The sequence below is a fragment of the Rhinolophus hipposideros genome (assembly GCF_964194185.1).
Source record: "Rhinolophus hipposideros genome assembly, chromosome: 3".
NCBI lineage: Eukaryota > Metazoa > Chordata > Mammalia > Chiroptera > Rhinolophidae > Rhinolophus > Rhinolophus hipposideros.
In genome coordinates this window covers 65,233,697-65,256,469 of record NC_138049.1, presented here as the reverse complement: position 1 = coordinate 65,256,469, position 22,773 = coordinate 65,233,697, and the positions used below count along the sequence as shown (strand labels likewise).

The window sequence follows — 22,773 nt, the reverse complement described above, 5'->3', positions numbered from 1 at the left end:
TTTAGCTATTTTTATCTTATACGGAAATCCAAATCCTTGCTATGGACCAAATTCCCAATTTTGTACTTTCTAATAACTGCATATCTCAGTACAGCGTGAAACACAAAACATATTCTTTAAAACCAAGGTAAAGCCATACATTTTCCAGTTTTATTGCATGTTATGCATTGTTTTAAAAATCTTTTGAAATTTAAAACCCACTTAATACAAAATCCCCAAATTTGGAAAAACTATTTTTGGCGAAATTAGAAATATCCTTTTAAAATGAGCATATTACTAAAGAAAGCGTTCATTCACACTTTCTGCCACTTTTCAGAATCTAGACGTTTTGTCTTTGGAAGATTTTAGGTCCAGGTCTCCAGCCAAGCTTCTGATCAATTCTTTGACTTCTTTTTATCATCCCAAACATAAATGCCCTTCTTGAGCTTTAAACTCTGCTAGTGGCGGAAGGGGGGTGGGGGGGAAAGAAGTATTGCTTTCATGAACTCAAAATGGTCCTGTCCATGGCCTTCTTCCCACAGCAGTTCAGCATCTGGTGCAAAATGAATAGGAGGGCAGCTGGACAAGGTCAGGTGCTCAGTGTTTAAGACTGCTCTAGTGGTAACTTTCACATCCTCCTCTTTTTTATCTTCCCTGAGGCTTCGCTCCATCTCTAAACTGTTTCCAGTTGAGAAGGCCTCTATGCTGTTAGAAAAAACAAACTGGGGAGGGCTAGAATATGTACTCTTCTACTCATATGGTTTAAAAAAATAAAAATAAGAAGCCCTTTGTGTCTTCTGCCAGCTGACATGAACCTCCTGTCTCGTCTCTCCAATATCTTCCCTCCTTTGACCCAGGGGCAAATCTAAACTCCTTTTATTGGCCCACAAGGCCCTGTGTAACGTAGCTTCTGCTCATCCTTTCATCACCACGTATATGCCCCGTACAGCAGGTCCTCAAATAACATCATTTTGTTCAATGTCGTTTTGTTATAATGTTGCTGAGGGGGAAAAAAAATATTTTGATTCCTGGCCAGGGCCACTGTCTATGTGGAGTTTGTACATTCTCCCCACATCTGTGTGGGTTTTCTCTAGGTACTCCAGTTTCCTCCCACATCCCAAAGGTAAACACATGAAGTAAACAGGCATGTCTAAATTGTCCAAATATGAGTGACTGTAGGTTTGTGTGAGAGCGTGTCCTGCAATGGAAAGGCTGTCTGTCCAATGTGGGTCTCACCTTGTGCCCTGAGCTGCCAGGATAGGCTCTGGCCACCCATGACCCTGAACTGGAATAAGCAAGTTGAGAAAGAATTATCTTACTTGTTTATATTAATCTTTATTAAATACATGTATAGCTCACATTTATTTCAATGTTTAATTATTAGAGGTATTTGGGGACTTTATTTAGAAGTTTGATGATTATTTTATTACCAGAAATATGCCATAGGAATTCAACTCTTATTTATATCAATTAGCCTGTGGTAAAAATGGTTTCATTATACATCATTTCACTTAAAGTTGCAGTTTCCAAGAACCTATCAACAACATTAAGTGAGGACTTACTGCATATTATGTCACACAGTTTTGTGATTGCTTCATTTTGTCTTCAAGTATTAGTTTCCTAAGGCTGCCACAACAAAATACCACACACTAGGTGGCTTAAAAAACAGAAATTTACTGGCTCATGGTTCTCGACGCTAGAAGGTGATCAGGTGTCAGCAGGGTTGGCTTCAAGGGCTGTGATGGAAGAATTTGTTCCATGTCTCTCTCTTAGCTTCTGGTGGTTTGCTGGCAATCTTTGGCATTCCTTGATAACTGCCTTCAAGTTCACATGGTGTTTTCCCTGTGTGTGTCTTGTTAAAAAAAAAACAAAATTCTACTGAATAAATTTTAAAGATCTTTTTGGTTTTATTCAAAGATTCTTGAATCAGACAGCATTCAATCTAGCAGCTAGAAAGGAGCTCCAAAAAGATAAGCAAGGCACGGGATTTTATAAACAGAAGAGAGCAATAATAGAGAAGTTGTACTAGGCAAAAAAGCAGATTGGTTATTGAAAGGTTACTTTCTTTTTAGGGAATGGCAGGGGTCTATCAGGCAGATTACCTGACCATTGCTAGTCAGGTGATTCTGACTGACTGGTGTAAGATTGCATTTCTGGGGAAGCAGAAACTGTAAGTCTTGGTTTGGTGACATGGGGCTTAGCATAAGTGACTCCCTTTGGGGCCTGTTCTCTTGTTTTGGGGCCTGTTCTCTTTGTCTTCACATCGTCTTCCTTGTATGTATGTCTCTTTATAAGAACATCAGGCATATTGGATTAAGGCCCACTCTAATGACTTCATTTTATCTTATAGTAAAGACACTATTTCCCAATAAGGTCACATTCTGAGGTACTAGGGATTAGGACCTCAACACATCTTGTTGGTGGGACATAATTCAACCCATAATGCTTTGGCTTCCTCTAAACAGTATGAGCTTCAAAGACAGGCCTGTCCTATTACCCATTTTAGCCACAGAGCCTTACTAAATTCCTGTCACATAGTGAATGTTCAATAAATACTTGCTGAATAAATGAACTAATAGGTAATAATCCCAATTGTTTTGGACTTCTCTCAAATCAAATAAAATATGAACTGTGTAGATACTTCAAACAAAGCACTAAATACAATTTTATATGTTATTCAATGGTATTAACAATTCTGTTTGGAATTCTCCCTAATTCTAAAGCATTAGTGGCCTGCATACATACTGGGGAAATAGGCACCAATGTATGTTATAAGAATTTGGAAGAAAAATTTTTACTCCAGCTCATTACTGAAGTAAGAGACATGTAAAGAATTTTAATAAGAGTTTATTTGAACAAACATTGATGACAGTTGCCAGGAAACAAGACTTAAAATGCTCTGCAGAATGACAGTTTTGCAGTTTCTTTTATGCATTGGAAATTAAGGAGGGAACTAAGAAGATTACATGACGAGTGGGAAAGAACAAGCAGGGTTGGAGTACAGGATGGTTAGTTAATAAGATTATGTGCTCTCTTAATGGTGGTTGTGCCTTTGAGGCGTATTACTACTGGTATTTCAAAAGTGTGTTAACGTAGATGCACAAGAACAATGGACAGGCCTGGGCCATGACTACCCACCATGACCTGCCCAGTAAGGAATTTATGATCAGATCACCCTGCGAGGTTACTTTCCAATGAACATTTTTTTCATCTACACCACAGAAGCACATCTTGGGGTGATTTATTATGAACCCCTACAGAGGGATGGAAAGAGGAAACATAGAATGTGTGACAGTACAAAGTGAAGTTAGCCAGATAAAGTGAAGGTTTAAAAAGCCAGATTGAGAAGATTGAATTTGATCCAATAAAGAAGCAAAAGCCATTTTAGATCTGTATGCAAATGAATAACAGAAGAATGATGTTGAAGCGGAAGTCTGGTAGCACCACCAGAACAGGAAGCTGAGGTTATTGCAGTGGCCCAGGTTTATAAAATAACAAACAACAAATCATCAATTCCCCAATGATCAGTGATAAATCATGTTGCTATCATGTACCCACAGAGATGATGTATGAGAAGTCACCTCTCCTCTGTGGCATTCTCCCTAAAAATCTATAACTTTAGTCTAATCATAAGAAAACATCAGATAAACCCAAATTCAGAAACAGTATACAAAAACCAGTATTCTGCAAAGACAAAAGCAGGACTAAAAAACTGTCACAGATTCAAGGAGAATAAGGACACATGACAACTAAACGTAGTGTGGAATCCTGGATTGAATCCTGGAAAAGAGAGAGCATATTAGTAGAATAAATGTTGAAATCCAAATAAACTCAGTAGTATATTGTGGACAAAAAAGGAGTTCTGTTAAAAATACGACAAGTCCAGTGACCGAAAGTAACCTCACAGGATGATCTGATCATAAATTCCTAACTGAGCAGGTCATGTAGGTAGTCGCACCCCAAACCTGTAACTTTTTTAGGAAAAGGTTTATCTTTGCCTTAAGCAAGCCCTGTCTATTGTTTCTGTGCATCTAGGTTAACACACCTTTGAAATACCTGAAGTAATCCTCTTTTTCAGACCCCTCAAAAGTGTGACCACCTTCCAGGGTTACATAATCTTGTTAACTATCCTGTAATCCAATCGTAAAGATTTATCCACCTTGCTTTCTCACCTTCATGTTATCTTCCTTACATTCCCTACTTAATTACAAATGTATAAAAGAAACTGCAAAACTCGTTCTCTGGAGCATTTGAGGTTTTTCTTCCCAGCGTGTCATCAGTTTGGCTCAAATAAACTTATATAAAAATTCTCTACAGGTTTAGGGCATTCTTACGTCAACAATAATTAATAGTTTTAATTGAATGTTAGTTTTTTATATATATAAGAGTTTATTTGAGACAAACTGATAACATATGCCATGGAGCAAGATGTCAAAATATTCCCCAATGTCAGTTTTTTTATTTTTGATGGATATATAAGCTGTTAACATTAGGAGAAGATGGGTAAAGAGTTAAATGGGAACTCTCTGTACTACCTTTGCAATTTTGCTGTAAGTCTAAAATTACATTTCTTAAGTAAAAAAAAAAAAACACACACAAAAATACCTAGCAGTTTTTCACCAGATGCAGACCAGAATCTACACCATAGGCTCTCTGGCTCTCAGGCCTTTGAACTACACTGCTGGCTTTCCTGGGTCTCCAGCTTGCAATGGCAGATCGTGAGACTTATCAGCCTCCATAATTACATGAGCCATTACCTTATGATAAACCTCTATCTATCTATCTATCTATCTATCTATCTATCTATCTATATATCTATCTCACCACCCACCCCTCACCTCCCAAACCCCGATCCCACACACCCCCGAAACCAACCCCATCCTTGGTGGGGTCCAAAAGTCACCCTCATTAACATAAAATCTTGATCACTCTCAATGCTTAGGAAATTCCAAGGGTTCGGGGAGCTATAACTGAAGACCAATATCTTATGAAACACAATATCGTATATTGTGGATCTGTTTCTCTGAAAAACACTGATTGATACACAATCTAAGCCTCAAACCCCATGTCTTAAAAACAGAGCTGGCAAGGGCAGTCTTGAACAATTCGTGTTGGAAACACCAGATGTCCATAAGCAAAAGAATGAATGTGCACTCTTACCTTATACGATATACAAAAATTAACTCAGAATGGATCAAAAACCTAAACTAAGAACCAAAACTATAAAATTGTTAGGAAAAACGGGAAAAACTTCGTGACATCAGATTTGGCAATGATTTCTCAGATATGACACTAAAATCACAAGCAACAAAAGAAAAAAACAGGTAAATTGGACTTCATCAAATTATAAAAGTCTGTGCATCAAAGGGCACTATACACGGAGTGAAAAGATAATCCACAGAATGGGAGAAAACATTTGCAAATTGTATATCTGACAAGGGATTAACATCCAAGATACACAAAGACTCGTACAACTCGAGAAAGAAAAAAATTAAAAAAACAAATAAACCTACTAAAACATGGGTAATCTTGAATAGACATTTCTCTAAATAAGATATACAAACAGCCAATGAAAAGGCGCTCAACATCACTGGTCATTAGAGAAATGCAAATCAAAGCACAATGAGATACGACTTCAAACCCCTTGGGATGGCTATTACCAAAAAAACAGAAAATAGTGTTAGTGAGCAGTGGAGAAATTAAAACCCTGTGTATTGCTGGTCAGACTGTCAATTGATGCAGCCATTATAGAAGATATTTGAGTTAGTTCCTCAAAAAAGTAAACACAGCACTATCATATAACTCAGCCATTCCATTTCTGAATATACACCCAAAATAATTTATACAACATAAAAATAAAGGCCAAAGTGAGAGGCAACAAGCATTTGAGATCCAAAAGAATAGCTATTTGGGAAACACTGATTCAGGCAGAAACCCAAGTAGTGTTCCAATTAGGAGTTGACGGTAAGGAGTATTTATGAGAAAAGGAAGGGGAACAATTGCATCAATTGAAGGAAGGAATTTCTATAGGTGCAGATAAGCTAACACAGTGATGCTAATTCTAAAGAAAGTTTTTAATCTTCAGTTCCAGTCATAATATCGGCTTTCTTGTTATCTTTGCAAACAGTGGTTTGGGATACAGTCTGCTTTAGGCCCAGTCCAAAGGTTATTTTGCCCAGTTTTAACATTCCAAGGTTTGAGGAGTAAGACAGACAAGGCAGTTCCTCTAGGATGGCAGCTCCGACTCCATTTTAAAGTGGCTCCATTTATATTATTTATTACAATTGACACAGATTGTACAAGTAATGCTACTTGTACACCATGGTCAAGTAGCATTATTCTCAATTGCCAATGGGTGGAAACAACGCAAGTGTTCATCAGTAGCTGAATGGATAAACAAGGTATGATATACACATGCAATAGAATATTACTCAGCCTTAAAAAGGAAAGAATTTCTGACACACACTGCAACATGGAGGAACCTTGAGGACACTACGCCAAATAAAATAAGTCAGTCACCAACGGACAAATGTTGTATGACTCCACTTACATGAGAAACCTGAAGTACTCATCATACTCATAGAGACAGAGAGTAGAACGGTGGTTGCCAAGGGCTGCGGGACAGAGGGGAAGAGAAGTTATTGTTTATTGGCCACAGAGTTTTAGTTTGGGAAGATAAAAAGTTCTGGATGGTGGTGATGGTTGCACAACAATACAAATGTACTTAACACCACTAAACTATACACTTAAATTGCTTAAAATGGTAAATCTTGTTACGTGTATTTCATCCCAAAACGTTTTTTTTTAAAAAAAAAAAAGCAGGACTAGCTGGGTGCATTTTGAAGTGCTAGGACTACATATGCTGTTCTGTAAAGCATAAATCATGGGACACCAAAATTAATGTGGGCTCCAAACTAATTCCCTTCTCCTTCCCTTCCCAAAGTGGCTAGATTATTACTTTTTAATTATAGATGACATACAATATTATATTGGTTTCAGGTGTACAACATAGTGATCAGACCTTTATAAACCTTACAAAGTGATCACCACAATAAGTGTGTATACATCTGGCACCATATATAGCTAGTACCATATTATATGACTATATTCCCTATGCTGTACTTTACATCTCTGTGACTAATTTTATAAGTCAGTTTGCACTTCCTAATTCTCTTTACCTTTTTCACCCATCCACCCCAATCTGGCAACCAAAGCACTGGATTATTGATTGCACTGAGGAATCAATCTGTTAAACAGAGGGGAAAACTGCAGCAATCTTAAATTCTACTATAATGATGATTTGTTTATTGTATGAATCCTTTTATTGCCTTCCTTGTCAAAAGCTTTGTCGTAAAACATGCCATGCTTAAAACAAAAATAGGACAGAAAGGAAAAAATGGCTAGAAAAGCAACAGAAGGCAGTATCATGTCCTCATAGCTACTGATTTTAGTCCTTATGGTGCTTTTTAGCTTCCAATAGCTGCCTGTGCACTGCTGCTGTTTTATCGCTAAAGGTTTAATCGTGAATAAACACAGAACTGGATTCGAATAATGTCTTAGCTTCTGAGATTTTGCATCTAAATAATGTAGACTTAGTGCTTTCTCTCGCTGGAAATAGAACGGTGGTCATACAGGTTAGCTAGCATGTCCCTAGGTAGACAGGGAGGTCCCTGGTGGAATAAACAAAAGACAGCCATATCCTAAAACTCCAGGTTTTGAAATCACTCCTTCATTCCAGGACAAAAATGTAACAAGGCCTTGAGGTTAATCATAAAATTCCTTTTGGCCTGACAAATGCAGCAGATCTGATAGATAAAAGTGGGTTACTTTGCTAATTCTTTCAGGATGGGCAAGCAGAACCAACCTGGTAGACGAATTTCATTAGAAGGCGCCAGTTTTCTTCTTCAAACAGTTCCCTTCTTCAAACAGCTCTCCTTCCCCAAACAGGCAAGGGAAGGTATAAAAGTAAGAGCTTTTGCCTCAGTCACAGGGCCACCCCCATTTGAGACCCCCTCCCTCTCGGGAGCTCTGACTCTTTGCTTTCAATAAACTATCCTCTTTTTAAAACTCTTTGCTTCTCCTAGGTCTGTATTTCCATTCTTCGGTCTCACTAGACACTATCTGGCCCACACCCAGAAACTGCCTGCAGATCCAACATCACCTACATCATTTGGGGACTCATAAGAAAAATATCCCTACATCAGTGGATCACATCTCAGAACGTTTTTGGTTCCCACAGCCCAAAAAGCAAAGTGTTTCTCTCTTCTGCGTCTCTCTCCTCATCTCGCCCATCTTTCCTTCCATTTCTTTTCTTCGCCCTCTTTCGGCTCTTTCCAGTAGTGAGCTCGCACAAACACAAGTCCGGCACACACCATGCGTGTCTCTTTAGGAAAAGTCTTGCTTCAAAAGAGGCGAAAATCAGCGAGCACTTTGACGCGGGCTGGACCCCCCCTACTCCTCCCTCACCCCCACCCGGGAAAGAGCAGCCCATCAGCAGTGGGACTGCGGGCGCCGAGGCTCTCTGGCCGGGCCTGGGTTGTGGCTGGTGCCCGCTCCGCGCCGGGAACAACCTCCCCACTGTTCCTGCAGGAGCCAGTGCCAGCGCCAGTCGCCCGGTACCCGTTGCAGGGTCAGATCGGGTGACCCGCGGGCTTGAGCCGCGCAGAGGGCCGCCCCCGCCCCGCCCCGCCCCCGGGATGCCTGACTCGTTCGCCTATCCTAAATGCCTCTCGCAGCGCTGCCTGGCTCGCCTGCGCTCTTACCCACTCTGCGCGCAGCAGCAGCCATGAGCGCCCGAGCCGCGGGGACACCGGTGCTGCGGCTCCTCGCCCTGGGCGCGCTGCTGGGGCCCTGGCCCGCCGCCCCCTGGGAACTCACCATCCTGCACACCAACGACTGGCACAGCCGGCTGGAGCAGACCAACGAGGACTCCAGCAAGTGCATGAACGCCAGCCGCTGCGTGGGCGGCGTGGCCCGGCTCTACACTCAAGTGCAGCAGATCCGCCGCACCGAGCCGCACACGCTGCTGCTGGACGCGGGCGACCAGTACCAGGGCACCATCTGGTTCACCGTGTACAAGGGCCACGAGGTGGTGCACTTCATGAATGCCCTTGGCTATGATGCCATGGTAAGTCGGCGGGCAGCCGGAGAGGCTGGGGAGCCCCAGGGGAGAAGTCCGGAGCGGGAGAGAAAGCCAGGGTAGCGGAACAGCAGATGGCCTGGCGGGGGTGGGGGGCAAGCCTGGGACAGGGAGAGATACGAGGAGAAAGCGAGACTCTGGCCAGTGTGCCGGATCGATGCAGACACAGAAGTCTTTGGGATGATGCGTCTTAAACATACTGATGTTGTTGCGCCCCCGCTGTGAGATGGGGTATTGAGAAGGACGGGATCCAGCCCTACCTGTGAGGGGGTTCGTTGGTAGGGGGTTCTTGAGGGTGTGTGTGGGAGCACTGGCAACTCTCCAGTGCCAGGGACCCAAGTCGACCCATCACGCAGCTCTCTCATTTACCACGCGATCTATCAAAGAATGCTTGATCTCGATTTTATTGGAAGAGAAATTCAGGGTCAAAGTGGTGGAGTACATTATGGAAGTCACCAGCTCCAAAAAAGGGAGACCGGAAAAGTATGTATTCCAGGTCCCTTTGACCCTGGAGCTTGACTATTATTAAGCTCACACAGCCTTAGATTAAATTCCCAACTCAGCTACCTTATGTATGCAAATTACTTACTCTCTCTGTACATCAGTTCCAGCCTCTGTAAGATGGGAATAATATTAATAATTGTATCTACCTCAGAGGGTTGCCTGCCATATAGTATGACCTCTATAAATGTTATTTCTTATTATTACCAGGCACTACTGTGTACATTTAAAAATAAAAGAAACTTCTAGAGAGAACCAAAATGCTACAAACAATGGGGTTTCAAAGCATATCAATAAAATCAGTTTGGCAGCTGAGATATAGGAAGAGTCCAACTTAAAAGATGAGGAACTCTTAAAACACAAGCAAGAGTTTAAGTCCATGCTCCCAAGTGCTTTGCTAAAGGTGATGCCTTATTTGTTGGTCTAAATTTTAGGAAAGGAGTAGAGAGGGGTTACTCAGTAATAAATAAGTATAACCAAAACATATTTGTAGTTTGCTTCCTTTTTTTTTTTAAATCAAACCACCACCCAAGTTTAACCCTGTGTAAAATCCTAGAGTAAAGGTATTCCGTTGAGGAACTGGAGACAACAAATCTTAGGAGCTTTGGAAGAGAAAGAATAGAGCAAGGGTCCAAGGAAATCTGTGACATCCACACATGTGGAAGGGAAGGAAAGGTGTGGTCCAGGCTGGTATCCAGAGGACTGAGAATACACTTTGTATGAGAACAGCAGAGAGATAAGCAAAGAACAATGTTAAAAAATTATCCCCTGGATACGAAAGTCAGTTTGGGGAATGTAATCAATAATGTTGTTAAGATTTTGTAGGGTATCCAATGGACACTTGTCTTATTAGAGAGACCACCTCAGGGATGATGTAGATGCCTGATCACTGCACTGTACACTTGTAACTAAAGCTGAATAATAATGAATATCAACTACAATTTTATATGTATATAGTTACAAGAAGCAGAGTACAGCATTAGGAATAAAGGCAGTGGAAATGTAATGGCTCTGTGCAATGCCAGAGGGGTAGTGGATGGGGGGTGGGGGGCTGTCGAGGGATATAAATGATAAACGTCTAAGTATTACATTGTTTGGTGCACCTGAAACTAATTTAAAAAATGTTTAAAAAAAAATTTTCCCCTGGAAATTTGAAGAAAGGAGGACAGGAAAAGGTAATAAGAGAGTAGAATTGTTGAGTTTCTTTTTTCCCCAACAAGAAAACTCATTTTAGAGAAATGAGAGAAAGGCAGAGAGCTCCTCTCCATTCTGATTGCTGGTTTTAAGGTTATCAGGAACACTTAAAGCAACAGCAATTCAAAGGGAGTCCTAAGTCCCAGAGTTTATCTGGCGGGCTCATGAGCCTCTGGAATCCACAGTAGAAACGTGGGTCTCAAAACTCTGTGTGGTCTCTTAAGCGATGGTATTTCCACATCTCTATCTGCCTGACACTTTACACTCGGTAATGGCAGAATAAATATTTATTGAATTGTTACTAGCCTACGTCTCCATTTTCCCCCTAGAAGGGTGAAATAAACCTTACATGAGTTTGTTTTCATTTCACATATGAAGCACAACTTTGTAAACTTTTTTTCATAACACCCTTTTAGCCACAGTCGCATAAACTCCTTTAGATGAAGGGGAAAAAGGGGAAAATTACTAGTTTTCTCTAATAATAATGTTTCCTCTTTAAGTCAAATTGAGCTCATGGTGTTAATCACCTTATCAAGTGTTTATGACAGGACTCTGGATGAGGATGGGACAATCTGCTGCAAGTTACAGGAACGTTTAGAATACTTTTTGTTGGGTGGAATTATTTTCTTTTAAATTTTGCCCAACGTAATTGGACTGGGGCTTGAAAAAAAAAAGGCTACTTATATAGTTAGCAGGGTGTGAAAAGGAGGAGGAGCTCCAATGGTAAGGCTGGTTGATAACCACGTTCCTAATAACATCTCATTAGGACTTACTCTGCACAATTTTGGAGTTTCACAAACATGATCTAACCTGCATAAAATTGTAGTTTTTTATAATGCTTTAGCATATGCTAAAGCTCTGCCATATTCTTGTTTTACAAAGATTTTTCACTGTCATTTTGTTTATATTATGCTCCTCCTGGGGTATTTATTAATGTTCTGCTATGAAGGTTCCCCCACCCTACCCACCTGCATGCCACATCTTGAATCTCACGTCTCTGAAGATTCAAATCTGGATGGGAACCAGTTGTGGAGGGGCATCTTTAGTTCACTAAAAACTGGACCCATTTAGAAGAGCTGGGACTTGAGGGTATGGAAGGCAAAGAGGAAATTAATGCAGTCTAGCTTAAGTCCAGGAGTTCCCTCCAGCAAGAGCCTCCAAGGAGGTACAGACTTTCTAGACCTGCTACATCCCAGAGAGAGCTGCTGGAGCAGTTGTGATAATTGCGGAGGCCCCCGAGTGGGCCTGCAGCTCCCCTGCACCTGCTGCTATCCAGAGAAGATGTCAAAAGCCACTAGTTGGTATAGCTGTTTCAGTGGAAGAACTGGTTGTTCCCCAAGACAGTAGGAAGATGGTATCGATGCACTCACAGTGTGAGCGTGGCCAGGTTACTTTCTCTGACTTCATGTTCCCTAACTGTAAAACAGGAGGGATCGAGATCCAAGATGGCAGAGTAGATAAACACTGTGTCCGCATTCTTCCATGAACACATTAAAGTTACAACTAAATTATAGAACAATCAACCTGGAGAACCATCTGAAGTCTAGCTGAACAGAAATCCTACAACTGAAAATGTAAAGAAAAAGCCACGTCGAGACAGGTGCAAGAGGCGGAGACTCAAAACGAGCCCCACACCTGCATGTAGTGGTTGAGAATCAGGAGGGATAGCTTGGATGCCTTGGTTCCCCCTGGAGGAGCGAGGGACGCCAGCCCCCCACACCAGGCTCCCCAGCCTGGATTCTGGTGCTGAAAAGAGAAGCCCCAACAATATCTGGCTGTGAAAAACAGTGGGGATTCCAACCATCCAGGTGGGACAGAAGGCTGTGAGAAACACAAACGTCCTTTTAAACAGTCAGTGCAGTTTCACTCGCTTGCAAACACTCACCTTGCACTGCAGCGGAGGGATGGCGACTCGGGATGGGGGGCACCTCGAAGACAACTGGGCAGGGGGGTGCAGCCTGAGGTATGTGGCTTCGGGGGAGGACTGGAGGATAGTTGGAATTTTCTCCATGAGGATCTACCTTTATGCAGCTGGCAGGCAGGCGCCATCTTTCCTGTGTTGAGCTTGCTTGCCCCCTCCGGCCAAAACTGGATCTGATTGGCCTTGTGAGCTCCCCTGTTCTGCCCTGCTGACTCACTGGAAACATGCCCCACTCAACTTGCGCACAGCTGGAGGCCCTTTCTCTGAGGACAACCATTCCTGGCCGCATTGCTCTCTTTCTTGGAAAACTATTGAAGTCCGGCAGGCCCCAGGAAGGCAGCAACTGGCCTCAGTGTGCTCTGAGACTTTTGCTGAGTTGCTCCAGGCTCAGCACTGACACCAAACTAGAACTTACATTAACCTGGTGACCACAACCTGGTGATCCTGCCTCACCCAACTCGAGTACTGAAGGAGGCGTTATCAGTGATTGAACCTTAAGGGAGCCAGCATGTGGCAGCAGGTCTTGGGTGTCCTGGTTTTTTGTGGAGCTACCTCAGGCCCAGTACTGATGGCAGTCATCTTCAGTTTGCAGCGTGGCCTCTCCCACACACCTCTAGGTCCAGCACAGACAGCAAACAACTGTGGATTGTTTTGTAGATCCTACCAGGTAGCCCCCAGCCAGTCACGGGCAGTGGGTGCACCAGAACCCCTCCCAAGAGGCCTCAGAACTGACATACTTTAAAGTCTAGCTGAACAGAAATCCTACAACTGAAAATGTAAAGTAAAAGCCACGTTGAGACAGGTACAAAGGGCGGAGACTCAAAACGAACCCCACACCTGCATGTAGTGGTTGAGAATTAGGAGGGATACCTTGGATGCCTTGGTTCCCCTTGGAGGAGCGAGGGATGCCAGCCCCCCACACCAGGCTCCCCAGCCTGGATACTGGTGCCAAAAAGAGAAGCCCCTGAGCCTGCACCAGAACCCCTCCCAAGAGGCCTCAGAACTGACATACTTTGAAGTTGGCTTCAGACTATAGCAGGGCACCACCCAATTAGCCCCACAAGTGGCACACACAAAGGGCATAAAATTAACAAAACAGGAATAAACTCATAGATACAGCGAACATTTTGATTATTCCCAGATGGGAGGAGGTTTGGTGGGGGGAAGTGGATGAAAAGGGGGAAGGGATTAAGTAGTACTAATTGGTTGCTACAAAGTAGTCATGGGGATGCAGCATATAGCATAAGGAATATGGTGAATAATATTGTAATAACTATATATGGTATCAGATGGGTACTAGATTTGTTGGGGTGATAGATGAGAGGGAGTTAGGAGCAGGGCAAGAAAGATGAAGGGATTAAAAAGTACAAATTAGTAACAAAATAGTCATGAGGATGTAAAGTAGAGTATAGGGAATATAGTCAATGATACGGTAATAACTATGTGTAGTGCTAGGTGGGTACTAGACTAGTTGGGGGATCACTTCTTAAATTATACAAATGTCTAATCTCTATGGTGTACACCTGAAATTAATATAAATAATATTGCATGTCAACTCTAGTTGATAAATTTACAAAGGGGAGAAAATGTGAAGGGGAATAAGAGGTCCAAATGTCCAGGTATAAAACAAATAAATCAGGGGGATGTAATGTACATCATGGGGAATATAGTCAATAATATTGTGATAGCATATTACGGTGTCAGAGGGTTGCTGGACTTACCATGGCGATCACTTCTTTAGGGATTATATAGCCTGAAATGAATATAATGTTGCATGTTAGCTATATTTTTAATAAAAAAATTTAAATAAAAAATAAGAAACAGGATGGATAACCCCCCACCTCGCCATGTAGGATTTTTGTGAACAAAACGTGATAATAAATGTAAAACTCCCCAGAATCCTGCTGGCTTTCAGTTTATCTGATTCTGACAGCCTGACCCAGCCTCCCACCCTCCTCCATCCCAAACACCCTCTTTTCTAAATCTCATTGCCTAAACTATCCTTCATGGTTACTCATTGAGCAGACTTATGAATCCCCGCAAAGCACAAAACCAAAGGGATCTATCTCTAGAGGTGGGATTCTCACCATCGAGGTGGGTGGGCTGTGAGATAGCTTCGGTAGAGAAGGGCAGCCTCCCCTCTAGCTGGTCCTGCTTCAGCGGCCCTGGCCCCAGAGCCCACTTCCTATCTGAAAGACTGCAGACTTAGCCTTAGCTGTTGGATGGGGACCATGGCCCCTGTCTTTAATTCACCCAGGGAACCACTAGTCAGGTCCCCACCTCCTGCATAGGCCACCATTCTGACGTGTTAGATGTTAATGTTTGGTTTCTGTATGTACTTTCAAACTTTTATTATTGTTCTAGATGCTTGCATTTTTAAATTATATAGCTCGTCCTGTTACTCAGCTCATGCTGTTTCTTACTCCTGCCCTACACTGGTTGTTGGTACAATTTATCCCTGTCATTCTGTGTCTGCCATGGACCTGTGATACATATACTATGCATTGTGCTCCTCAGAGATCTCCACAGATTATACCATCTGCTCTCCTAGTGATGGGTCCACTTGGAGAGCAGATTGTGCTGCAATTCTTCAGATAGCTGCTGAAATAGTCTCCTGCAGGTCCCACCTGGGAGGATTTCTTTGGGATCCATACTTACGGGCAGAATCATTGGTTCCAGGTTTACAATTTATACACTTACTTTGACTGCCAGCTTGATTTCCTGAGTGACTGGAGCCCTCTACTCCCCCCACCCCCTAGCAGATGTGAATCCCGGTATCCGCACCCATACTGTGCAGCATTATCCAAATTTCCAGTAGGTGTAAAATGACAGTATTGTTTGAGCTTGTATTTTTCTAATAATTAATGAGTTTGATATGTTTGTTGACTTTCGGAGTTTCTTCTCTAAGTGTTCACATCCTTTGTTATTTTTTTTTTAATTGGGTTTGCTCTATTTTTCTTGATTTTCAGAAGTTCTGGATATTGATCTGTGATCAACTTTAAATGTTGAAAATATCTTCTTTGTTATATCTATTAACTTTATAGTGTCTTTCATTGAACATAAATTCTTTATTTGGTATAATCAAGTTAATCTTTTTTTTTTCTTTTTGCCTTGTGGTTTCTGCTTTTGAAAGTTTACATGAGTTTGTTAACTTGAAGCTTATTATCTCAAGTATTTGTCACCAAAAATTCAGATATAGAATTATGGATTATCTCCCTGCTTGTGAGAGATCATAATCTATTAGCTGGGACTGTGTCATCACTTCGAGTCACTAGTTCCTCATCTGTAAAAGGTTTGAACCAGCTCATCTCCGAGGTTCCTTACATTCTAAACAAATAGTGCCTAGAAATACTTCAGTTCAGTGAAAGCGTGGGAGGATGGGGCAAAGGTGCAGAGACAGGAAGGAATCTACAAGGTGGACCAGCCTGGACCATGGCAAGTGGCGGGAATCATGGGAGGTAAGGTTGTATACAGCTTATAGGCCACCTGGAAAAGTTTGAGGTCTCCCTGTTGTCACGGGACCCACTAGATTTTCTGAATAAAGAGCAACTCTGATATAATAAAAAATAAATATTTGGTCTTTGTCTCCAGTTCCTAAGAGTGTCTTTTGTATAGTACTGGAGACCCCTAGATAGCTTCAGAATGAGGGCTAGTGATCAAGCTATTAATATGATTAGAGGGTTGGAACTTCCAGCCTCCCCTCATCCTCCTGGGAGGAGAGAGGGGTCCGAGATTGAGTCAGTTACCAATAACCAACGATTTAATAAATCAAGCTCATGTAGTGAAATGATTAAAAATGCCTGAGTGATGAGGTTCAGAGAACTGCTGGGTTAGTGAACACATTGAGGTGCTGGGAGGGTGGCGTGCCCAGAGAGGGCATGGAAACTCCACACACCCACCTCATTCCCTTCATACCTTGCCCCATGCATGTCTTCCATTTGGCTGTTCCTGAATTGTATCCTTTATGATACATCAGTAACTAAAACACTTTCCTCAGTTCTGTGAGTCATGCTAGCAAATTATCAAACTTGTGGAGGTTTGATAGCTGGTTGGTCAGAAGTGCAGGTGACCTTCTGAAGTGGGCCATCTTCTGAAAGGTGTCATCTGAAGTGGGGGCAGTCTTGTGGTGCTGAGTTCTTACCTTGTGGGATCTGATGCTCACTCCAGGTAGACAGTATCAGAATTGAATTATTGGACACCCAACAATTGGGTATCTTCAGAGAATTGGTATCTTCAAAGAATTGGAGAATTAGTTAATGTGAGCAAAAACTTCTCAGCAATATAGAGGAATCTGTTTTGGAAGATGAGCCAGAAATGGATGGGAAGGGGAAGACATGGCAGAAAAGGCTGAGAGAACAGGCAGGGCAGCAGTGTAGGTGTGAGATGCTAAGGACTGAACTGGGGTGACGGTGGGAAGAAAGGCCAAATCCAGGAGAACCGGTTTCATGTGGGCAGTATGGCCTACGGCTAAGAGGGTGAACTCCCAGCTAACTCTGTCTGGGATTAAGTCCCCTCTCTGCCACTCAGAATCTATGGGCTGTGAGCAGGTTGTTTAATCTCGTGAAGACTTTCGTGCTTCATGGCCAGGCCTTGTTGACATGTTAAACTCATTTAATCTTATAATGCAATGAGGTAAGTGCTATTATATGTCCTTTCCATAGGTGGGGAAACTGAGGTACAGAGCTCCCACAACTAGCATGTGGCAGAGCAACGAGTGGCCCAAGAGTGGATGTAGTCGAGAGATGACTAAGAAGGTTCAAGCAGGGGGCACCATGCGAGTCAGCAGGCTTTGACCCTTCTACAAAGGAGTGCAGATTCTCCTACGCAAACTTACCCCCTGAAAGCTGACGCCTGCTATGTGCAGCACAGAAATGCAATCTAAAGGCTTTTCCAGGGCTCACTGGACATGATTGGACCCTATGTGGCTGTGGCAGACAGGGGCAGTGGAAAGGGGTTTGGATGGGACGTCAGGACACCCGAGTTTTATGGTTTGCCTCTTCCAACTCATTAGCTATGTGAGTTTGGGCAGCGTATTCCTTATCTATTAGATGGGAGAATTGGAAAAGGTGGTCTGTTGCATGTCATTTCCCAGTACTTCATCCCCTGTCCAGCCCTCCAACTTGCTTCTAATCTGCCAACATAACTTGGTTTGTCCAGGAACTTAATTTTACACACAAGTCTATTTGCTTAACAGCTCTCTTACTTTTCCTTCACAGTTATTTTCATGGCAGCTATTTCCTTGTGGAGAGATGGCTTGGGTCTGTTCCCAGGTACCTCCAGTTGGCTACTGTTTCCAGATAAAAAGGGTCCCAGGATTCTGGATGGAGTGTTACTCTATTAGTAATAGAAAATGATGGCCTAAGAAGTGGGAGGATGATGAGCCTAGTTTCAAGCCTACTGTCTTTGAGGCTCATTTATTCAGTCAGTCCACAAATATTCCATGTGCCAGGCTCAGTGCTCAGTGCTAAGGACGGCAAACAAGACCAGCTAAGGTGAAACTTACAATTAAGTAGATAGAGGGGGCAGTACCCATTTGAGCCCTTCTTGACGACATAGAGAGGCTGGGTAAGACCTATGAAGGAGGGGAGATATGCAAAGCAAAGGAAAAGTGACTGAAATTTAATACCTGTGCATGGGGATTATAAAGCTAAACATCTGGTCTGCAGAAGACAAAATGTCAGGCCCTCATTAGGTACCACATATGCCCAATGTGACAGTGAGCATGTTTCCTCTCCTCCCCAGAAAACTAACCCCTAAGCAAAGAGAAGCCACCTTATATTCAAGTGCTTACAAAGGAAATTCTTGCAAAGGAATATGATATTCTCATATCGAGGAAACTCTCAGAATTTATTTTATCTTTAAAAGACAGGTTCAAAGAAAACAGATTAGCAATGCTAGTTTGGGAAGCCTGAAAGAGATGTCCTGGTGGCAACAGCATTTTTTAAAAGGCAAAGTAGGTTGGTAGCTATTTCTAGAGCTCAGACCTCAGGAGTTGCTAGTGTCTGGGGGTTGTGGATCCCCTCAGCAATATGATCCTGTGGCCGTGGTCACAGCCCTTCTGCGTCTTCTATTCCCTTCTGAGTTAGTTCCACCTGAGAGCTGGGCGGGATGAGAATGGCCTGAAGCATGAGAAAGAGAAAGCAAAGGCAGTTTCTTAGCTCATCATGTCCCTGGTCTAGCGTCTGTGTTTGCATAACTGAAATTTGGAAAGAGCCAAACAGATCACCCACAGAGTTGGCAGCTCTTCATATTTCACTCACAAATACACCTGACTGCTGTGTAAATTCCTTCATGTCTATTTTCTTCAACCACATCACTAGAATTTGAAAATTCTCTTGACACTTCTTTTCCCCTCACTTGCGTAATTACTTCTATGGTATATAATCCAAACATTAGCTGGAGCCCTCTAGCCCCTCAGAGATGTAGTTAAACCAGCCTGGACCCCAATTAGTTGAGCAAGTAATTCTAAATGTAACATTGATGTGCATATTTTGCATGTACAAGGAGTTTGTAAATTTTTCCATCTGATGTGGAAAAAGTGAAATGCTGTCTGTTCAGTACTTTTTTGATTATTCATTCCACAAACATTGACATGCAGGTGAGCTGGGTTGAGCCCTGGGATCTTTCCGGCCATTCAATCAGACACCATCTTCACCTGCCAGGGGTCACATGCCCTGGCCCAGGACTGGGGGATGGAGTACATCCCAACACCAGAAGTGGTCCATAGTGCCAGAAATGTATCAACCAAATCAAGCACAATTTGTAATCCTCCACTCCTATGGCTATTGTTGAGTCTCCCTGAGTAATTAGCAACTGAGCCCCGTCATATAATAGCCCAGGCTCTCCACCCTTAGATTATAGGGTGGAACGCAACCTCCAGTCCTTCATGGGGTGAGCAAGTGTGTGAATGACAAGCTAAATTCAAGCGTTGCAAATTTCTGACAACTGGCTTTTTTGCATTATTACACTTGGTATCTGGGGATTAAAAGAGATTCTTTTCTTCTGCATCATGCACACTACACTGCTCTTAAATCACTTCCTCTTTCCTTTGTTTTTCTCCTAACAAAGGAGAAAATTTAAGCCTCTTATCTTCACTTTTCTACTATCTCAGACCTGTGTTTTCATTCCCCCATTTGTTTACACAGTTGATATCATTGGCCTGTGAGCTTCCTCCAACTGGCACCATGGGCCTGAAGCTCACTCTCGGCTGCTTCGGATCTCAACTGGCAGGGTGTGCCTGTGTCTTTGCTGGGCTCTCATATCCCTCTGTAGTTCTCAAACATTTTACATACGCGTGGGTCGATAGATGGATGTGCTCTGTCTAGCTCTTTCCCTGTCTGTCCTATCAGCTTCCTGAGAGCGAGGACCGTGGCCTTACTTGGCACTCAAGAACCCTGTAAGAAACTAGTGTTGTTGAGTAATACACTCCCCTTCCAGGTGTTTACACCAGCGGCAGTGGTAGAGGGGTTAAGGCCCTAGCTGCTGACACCCTGATTTACTATGTTGTTCTGCCACATGCTAGTTGTGGGAGCTCTGTGCCTCAGTTTCCCCACCTATGAAAAAGACATGAAATAGCACCTACCTCATTGCATTATAGGATTAAATGAGTTAGTATGTGAACAGGGCCTGGCCATGAAGCATGAAAGTCTTAACTATTAATATTTCTTTTTGTCAGTTTTTTTGTCTTTTAAAAAAAAATCTTTCTTGAAATTCTCTTATGTCAAATTCACTGGTGATTTTTAGGGGTGTTCTTTGATAAACCAAATAATTGGTCTCCATAGCATATTTCCAACAGAAGAGACTTTTCAAAAAGTTCCCTTTTCTCCCAAACTGCCATCATGAAATCTAAATAATCTTCACATCTATACACACACACACAGAACAGTTCAGCATACATTTGAAAAATACATATCTATTCCATTCACAAACAAGTGCCAGTAAGATATTAGTAGAAATATAAATAAAAATACAGGAAATGAAAAGAACCAGGCCCAATTGCCCTGAGAAGCGTTGCCAGAGGGGGGGGGCCATGAATCGTGATGCAGTTGGCTAACCTTTTCACCTGCTTTCCAAGCACTTGGTTTCTCTCATTTTATAACTAAGATATTGCTTAACTACTTTACTGGGTTTGTTTTTATGCCCTGCCTTATTTTGAAAAGTTTTAGTGGCTCACATATCAAATTATAGAATAAACTAGAGCCCATTTAAAGGGAACAGGCGGAGTGGGTGGTTTTATTATCCCTTCACATCTGCTGAGCACTGGTGATGTCACGGAGGAAACAATGACAGTCGAAACCACTCCTGCCTCTGGGAGAAAGAAAGATGTGAGGACAGACAGTGATAGTGAGGACAGGTGCTGTCAGAGATGTGCATGCAAAGTATGACGTGATAGACACACAGCAGAGAGGTGGGCCTCTACTGTGGCGCTGTCACGGAAGGTTTCTCAATGAAGTCACACATCTGAGGCAGCTCGTTGCATGTGGGTGCTTTAGTGTTCCAGGAACTCCAGGCATCTGAAGTTTGGCAGAAAAAATGAGGCAGCTCAGGGAAGGGCTTGTATGGTATCCAAGGAGTCAGGACTGTGATTCTGCTGCAAGAGGGGAGGTGACACTTAGAGACACTTGAAGCAGGAAACATGTTGGAGGTTGGGGAAGGGCAGTCCGGCGGCCTGGGTGGGAGATGTGCAAACCTGGCAGCCAGGAGACCTGCTAGAAGATTCTGGAAAGGGCCGGGTGAGAAGTGATGAAACAGCGCGGAGCAGTGGAATGTGGTGGAAACCACTTGAGGGGATGATACAGGAGCAGAAGCAACAGGACTTCAAGGCTGGTTGGCCAGGAGGGGAGGGCAAAGGTGAGAAGGGCAGAACTGCCCAGGTGTTTCACTGCTTGTCCAGGTGTTTCTTCGTGATAAAGACTCTTTCCCAACACCTGGGACCACATGCATGCTCACAAGTGTCTCATTCATGGGTTACCGGAAGTAAGTGTCCTTCTCTGCGGGTGTCCCACCTGCCAGATAGGGAGGAATGGGGAGCAATGGGGAGGGTTCCGGGAGAAAGGGCAGTGACCATCAGCTCAGTCCCAGAAAGCTCCATCTAGTGTCTCTTGAGACAAGAAACAGGAAAGCGCTCTAGGTCTCTGTCCCTCCCCAGCCCATACATTTTCACAGTGTCTTCAACTCACCTGGACAGGTTTCAAGCTGGCAGGCCTGAAATGGAGAGGGAGAGGAGCCATATCAAAACTTGGAAAAAATATAAATTTTCTGGTAACACTGGGAATAAAAATTCTGCTGCAGGTCGAGGCAAACTAACCAAGGATAAGGAACTCATCAGAGCTGGGCCACTGTGACCTCCTCGCAGCCTTATTTGGGGACAATTTCCCAGTTGAGAATGCAGGCTCTGTACTCAGCAAGGTCTAACAGGTTCTTGGCCTGTGAGGCTTTTCCAGCTCTCAGGGCTTTGCGGCTCGCTTGCCTTCTGCGGCCCAGTTTCCTGTTAAAGTTATTACTCTGTGGCTGCTGTGTGCATTCATCAGTGGCTTTCAAACAGAACTCTTCACCAGTTCAATACCAGAGCCAGAAAGACCTTTATTCCTATTGCAGCACGCATAGACATGATGACATGAATTCCAGGGACAGGCTGTCGTGGCAGCTGGCCCAGTAATTCCAGTCTTGGAAATTAATTCTCAGTTTCTTCTTTTTCTTCCCTGTCACCAATTATTTATTTACTTGTTCATTCATTCAGTAAATACTCACGAAGTATGTCCCATGTTAGGTACATTTTTAATGGATTTGGGGGTCAATCAATACATATTGTTTAATGACAGGGAGACGGATTGCCTTGATCAATCAATTGTAACTTGAGAAATCAGAAAGTGCATTTCTCCTTAAAAGCAAAATATTCCAGAATCATGGGAGGCCTTTCTGGAAGACCATCGGATGGCCACTGACCTCTGTATCCCCTCCTGCAGACCTTGATTAAATACCAGTGTCCAGGTTCAGACCTTGCTCCCCCTTCCTGCGTTAGCTCCCACCACTGACCTAC

General features: G+C 43.0%; 1 protein-coding gene and 1 long non-coding RNA gene across 2 annotated transcripts in view; one reads left to right on the top strand and one right to left on the bottom strand.

Moving 5' to 3' along the window:
• Positions 1–1,339: 1,339 nt before the first annotated feature.
• Positions 1,340–8,836, bottom strand: LOC308495796. The gene is made up of 4 exons (XR_013993059.1): positions 8,742–8,836; positions 7,844–7,913; positions 6,530–6,593; positions 1,340–1,831 (listed from the first exon to the last, which is right to left on the bottom strand). It is a non-coding gene; the product is annotated as an uncharacterized lncRNA (long non-coding RNA).
• Positions 8,478–22,773, top strand: part of NT5E (5'-nucleotidase ecto) — a 56,793-nt gene continuing 42,497 nt past the window's right edge. The window contains exon 1 of the mRNA XM_081044194.1: positions 8,478–9,106. Coding sequence (XP_080900320.1) covers positions 8,702–9,106 — 405 coding nt within the window. The 5' untranslated portion in view covers positions 8,478–8,701. The remainder of the gene's footprint in view (positions 9,107–22,773) is intronic.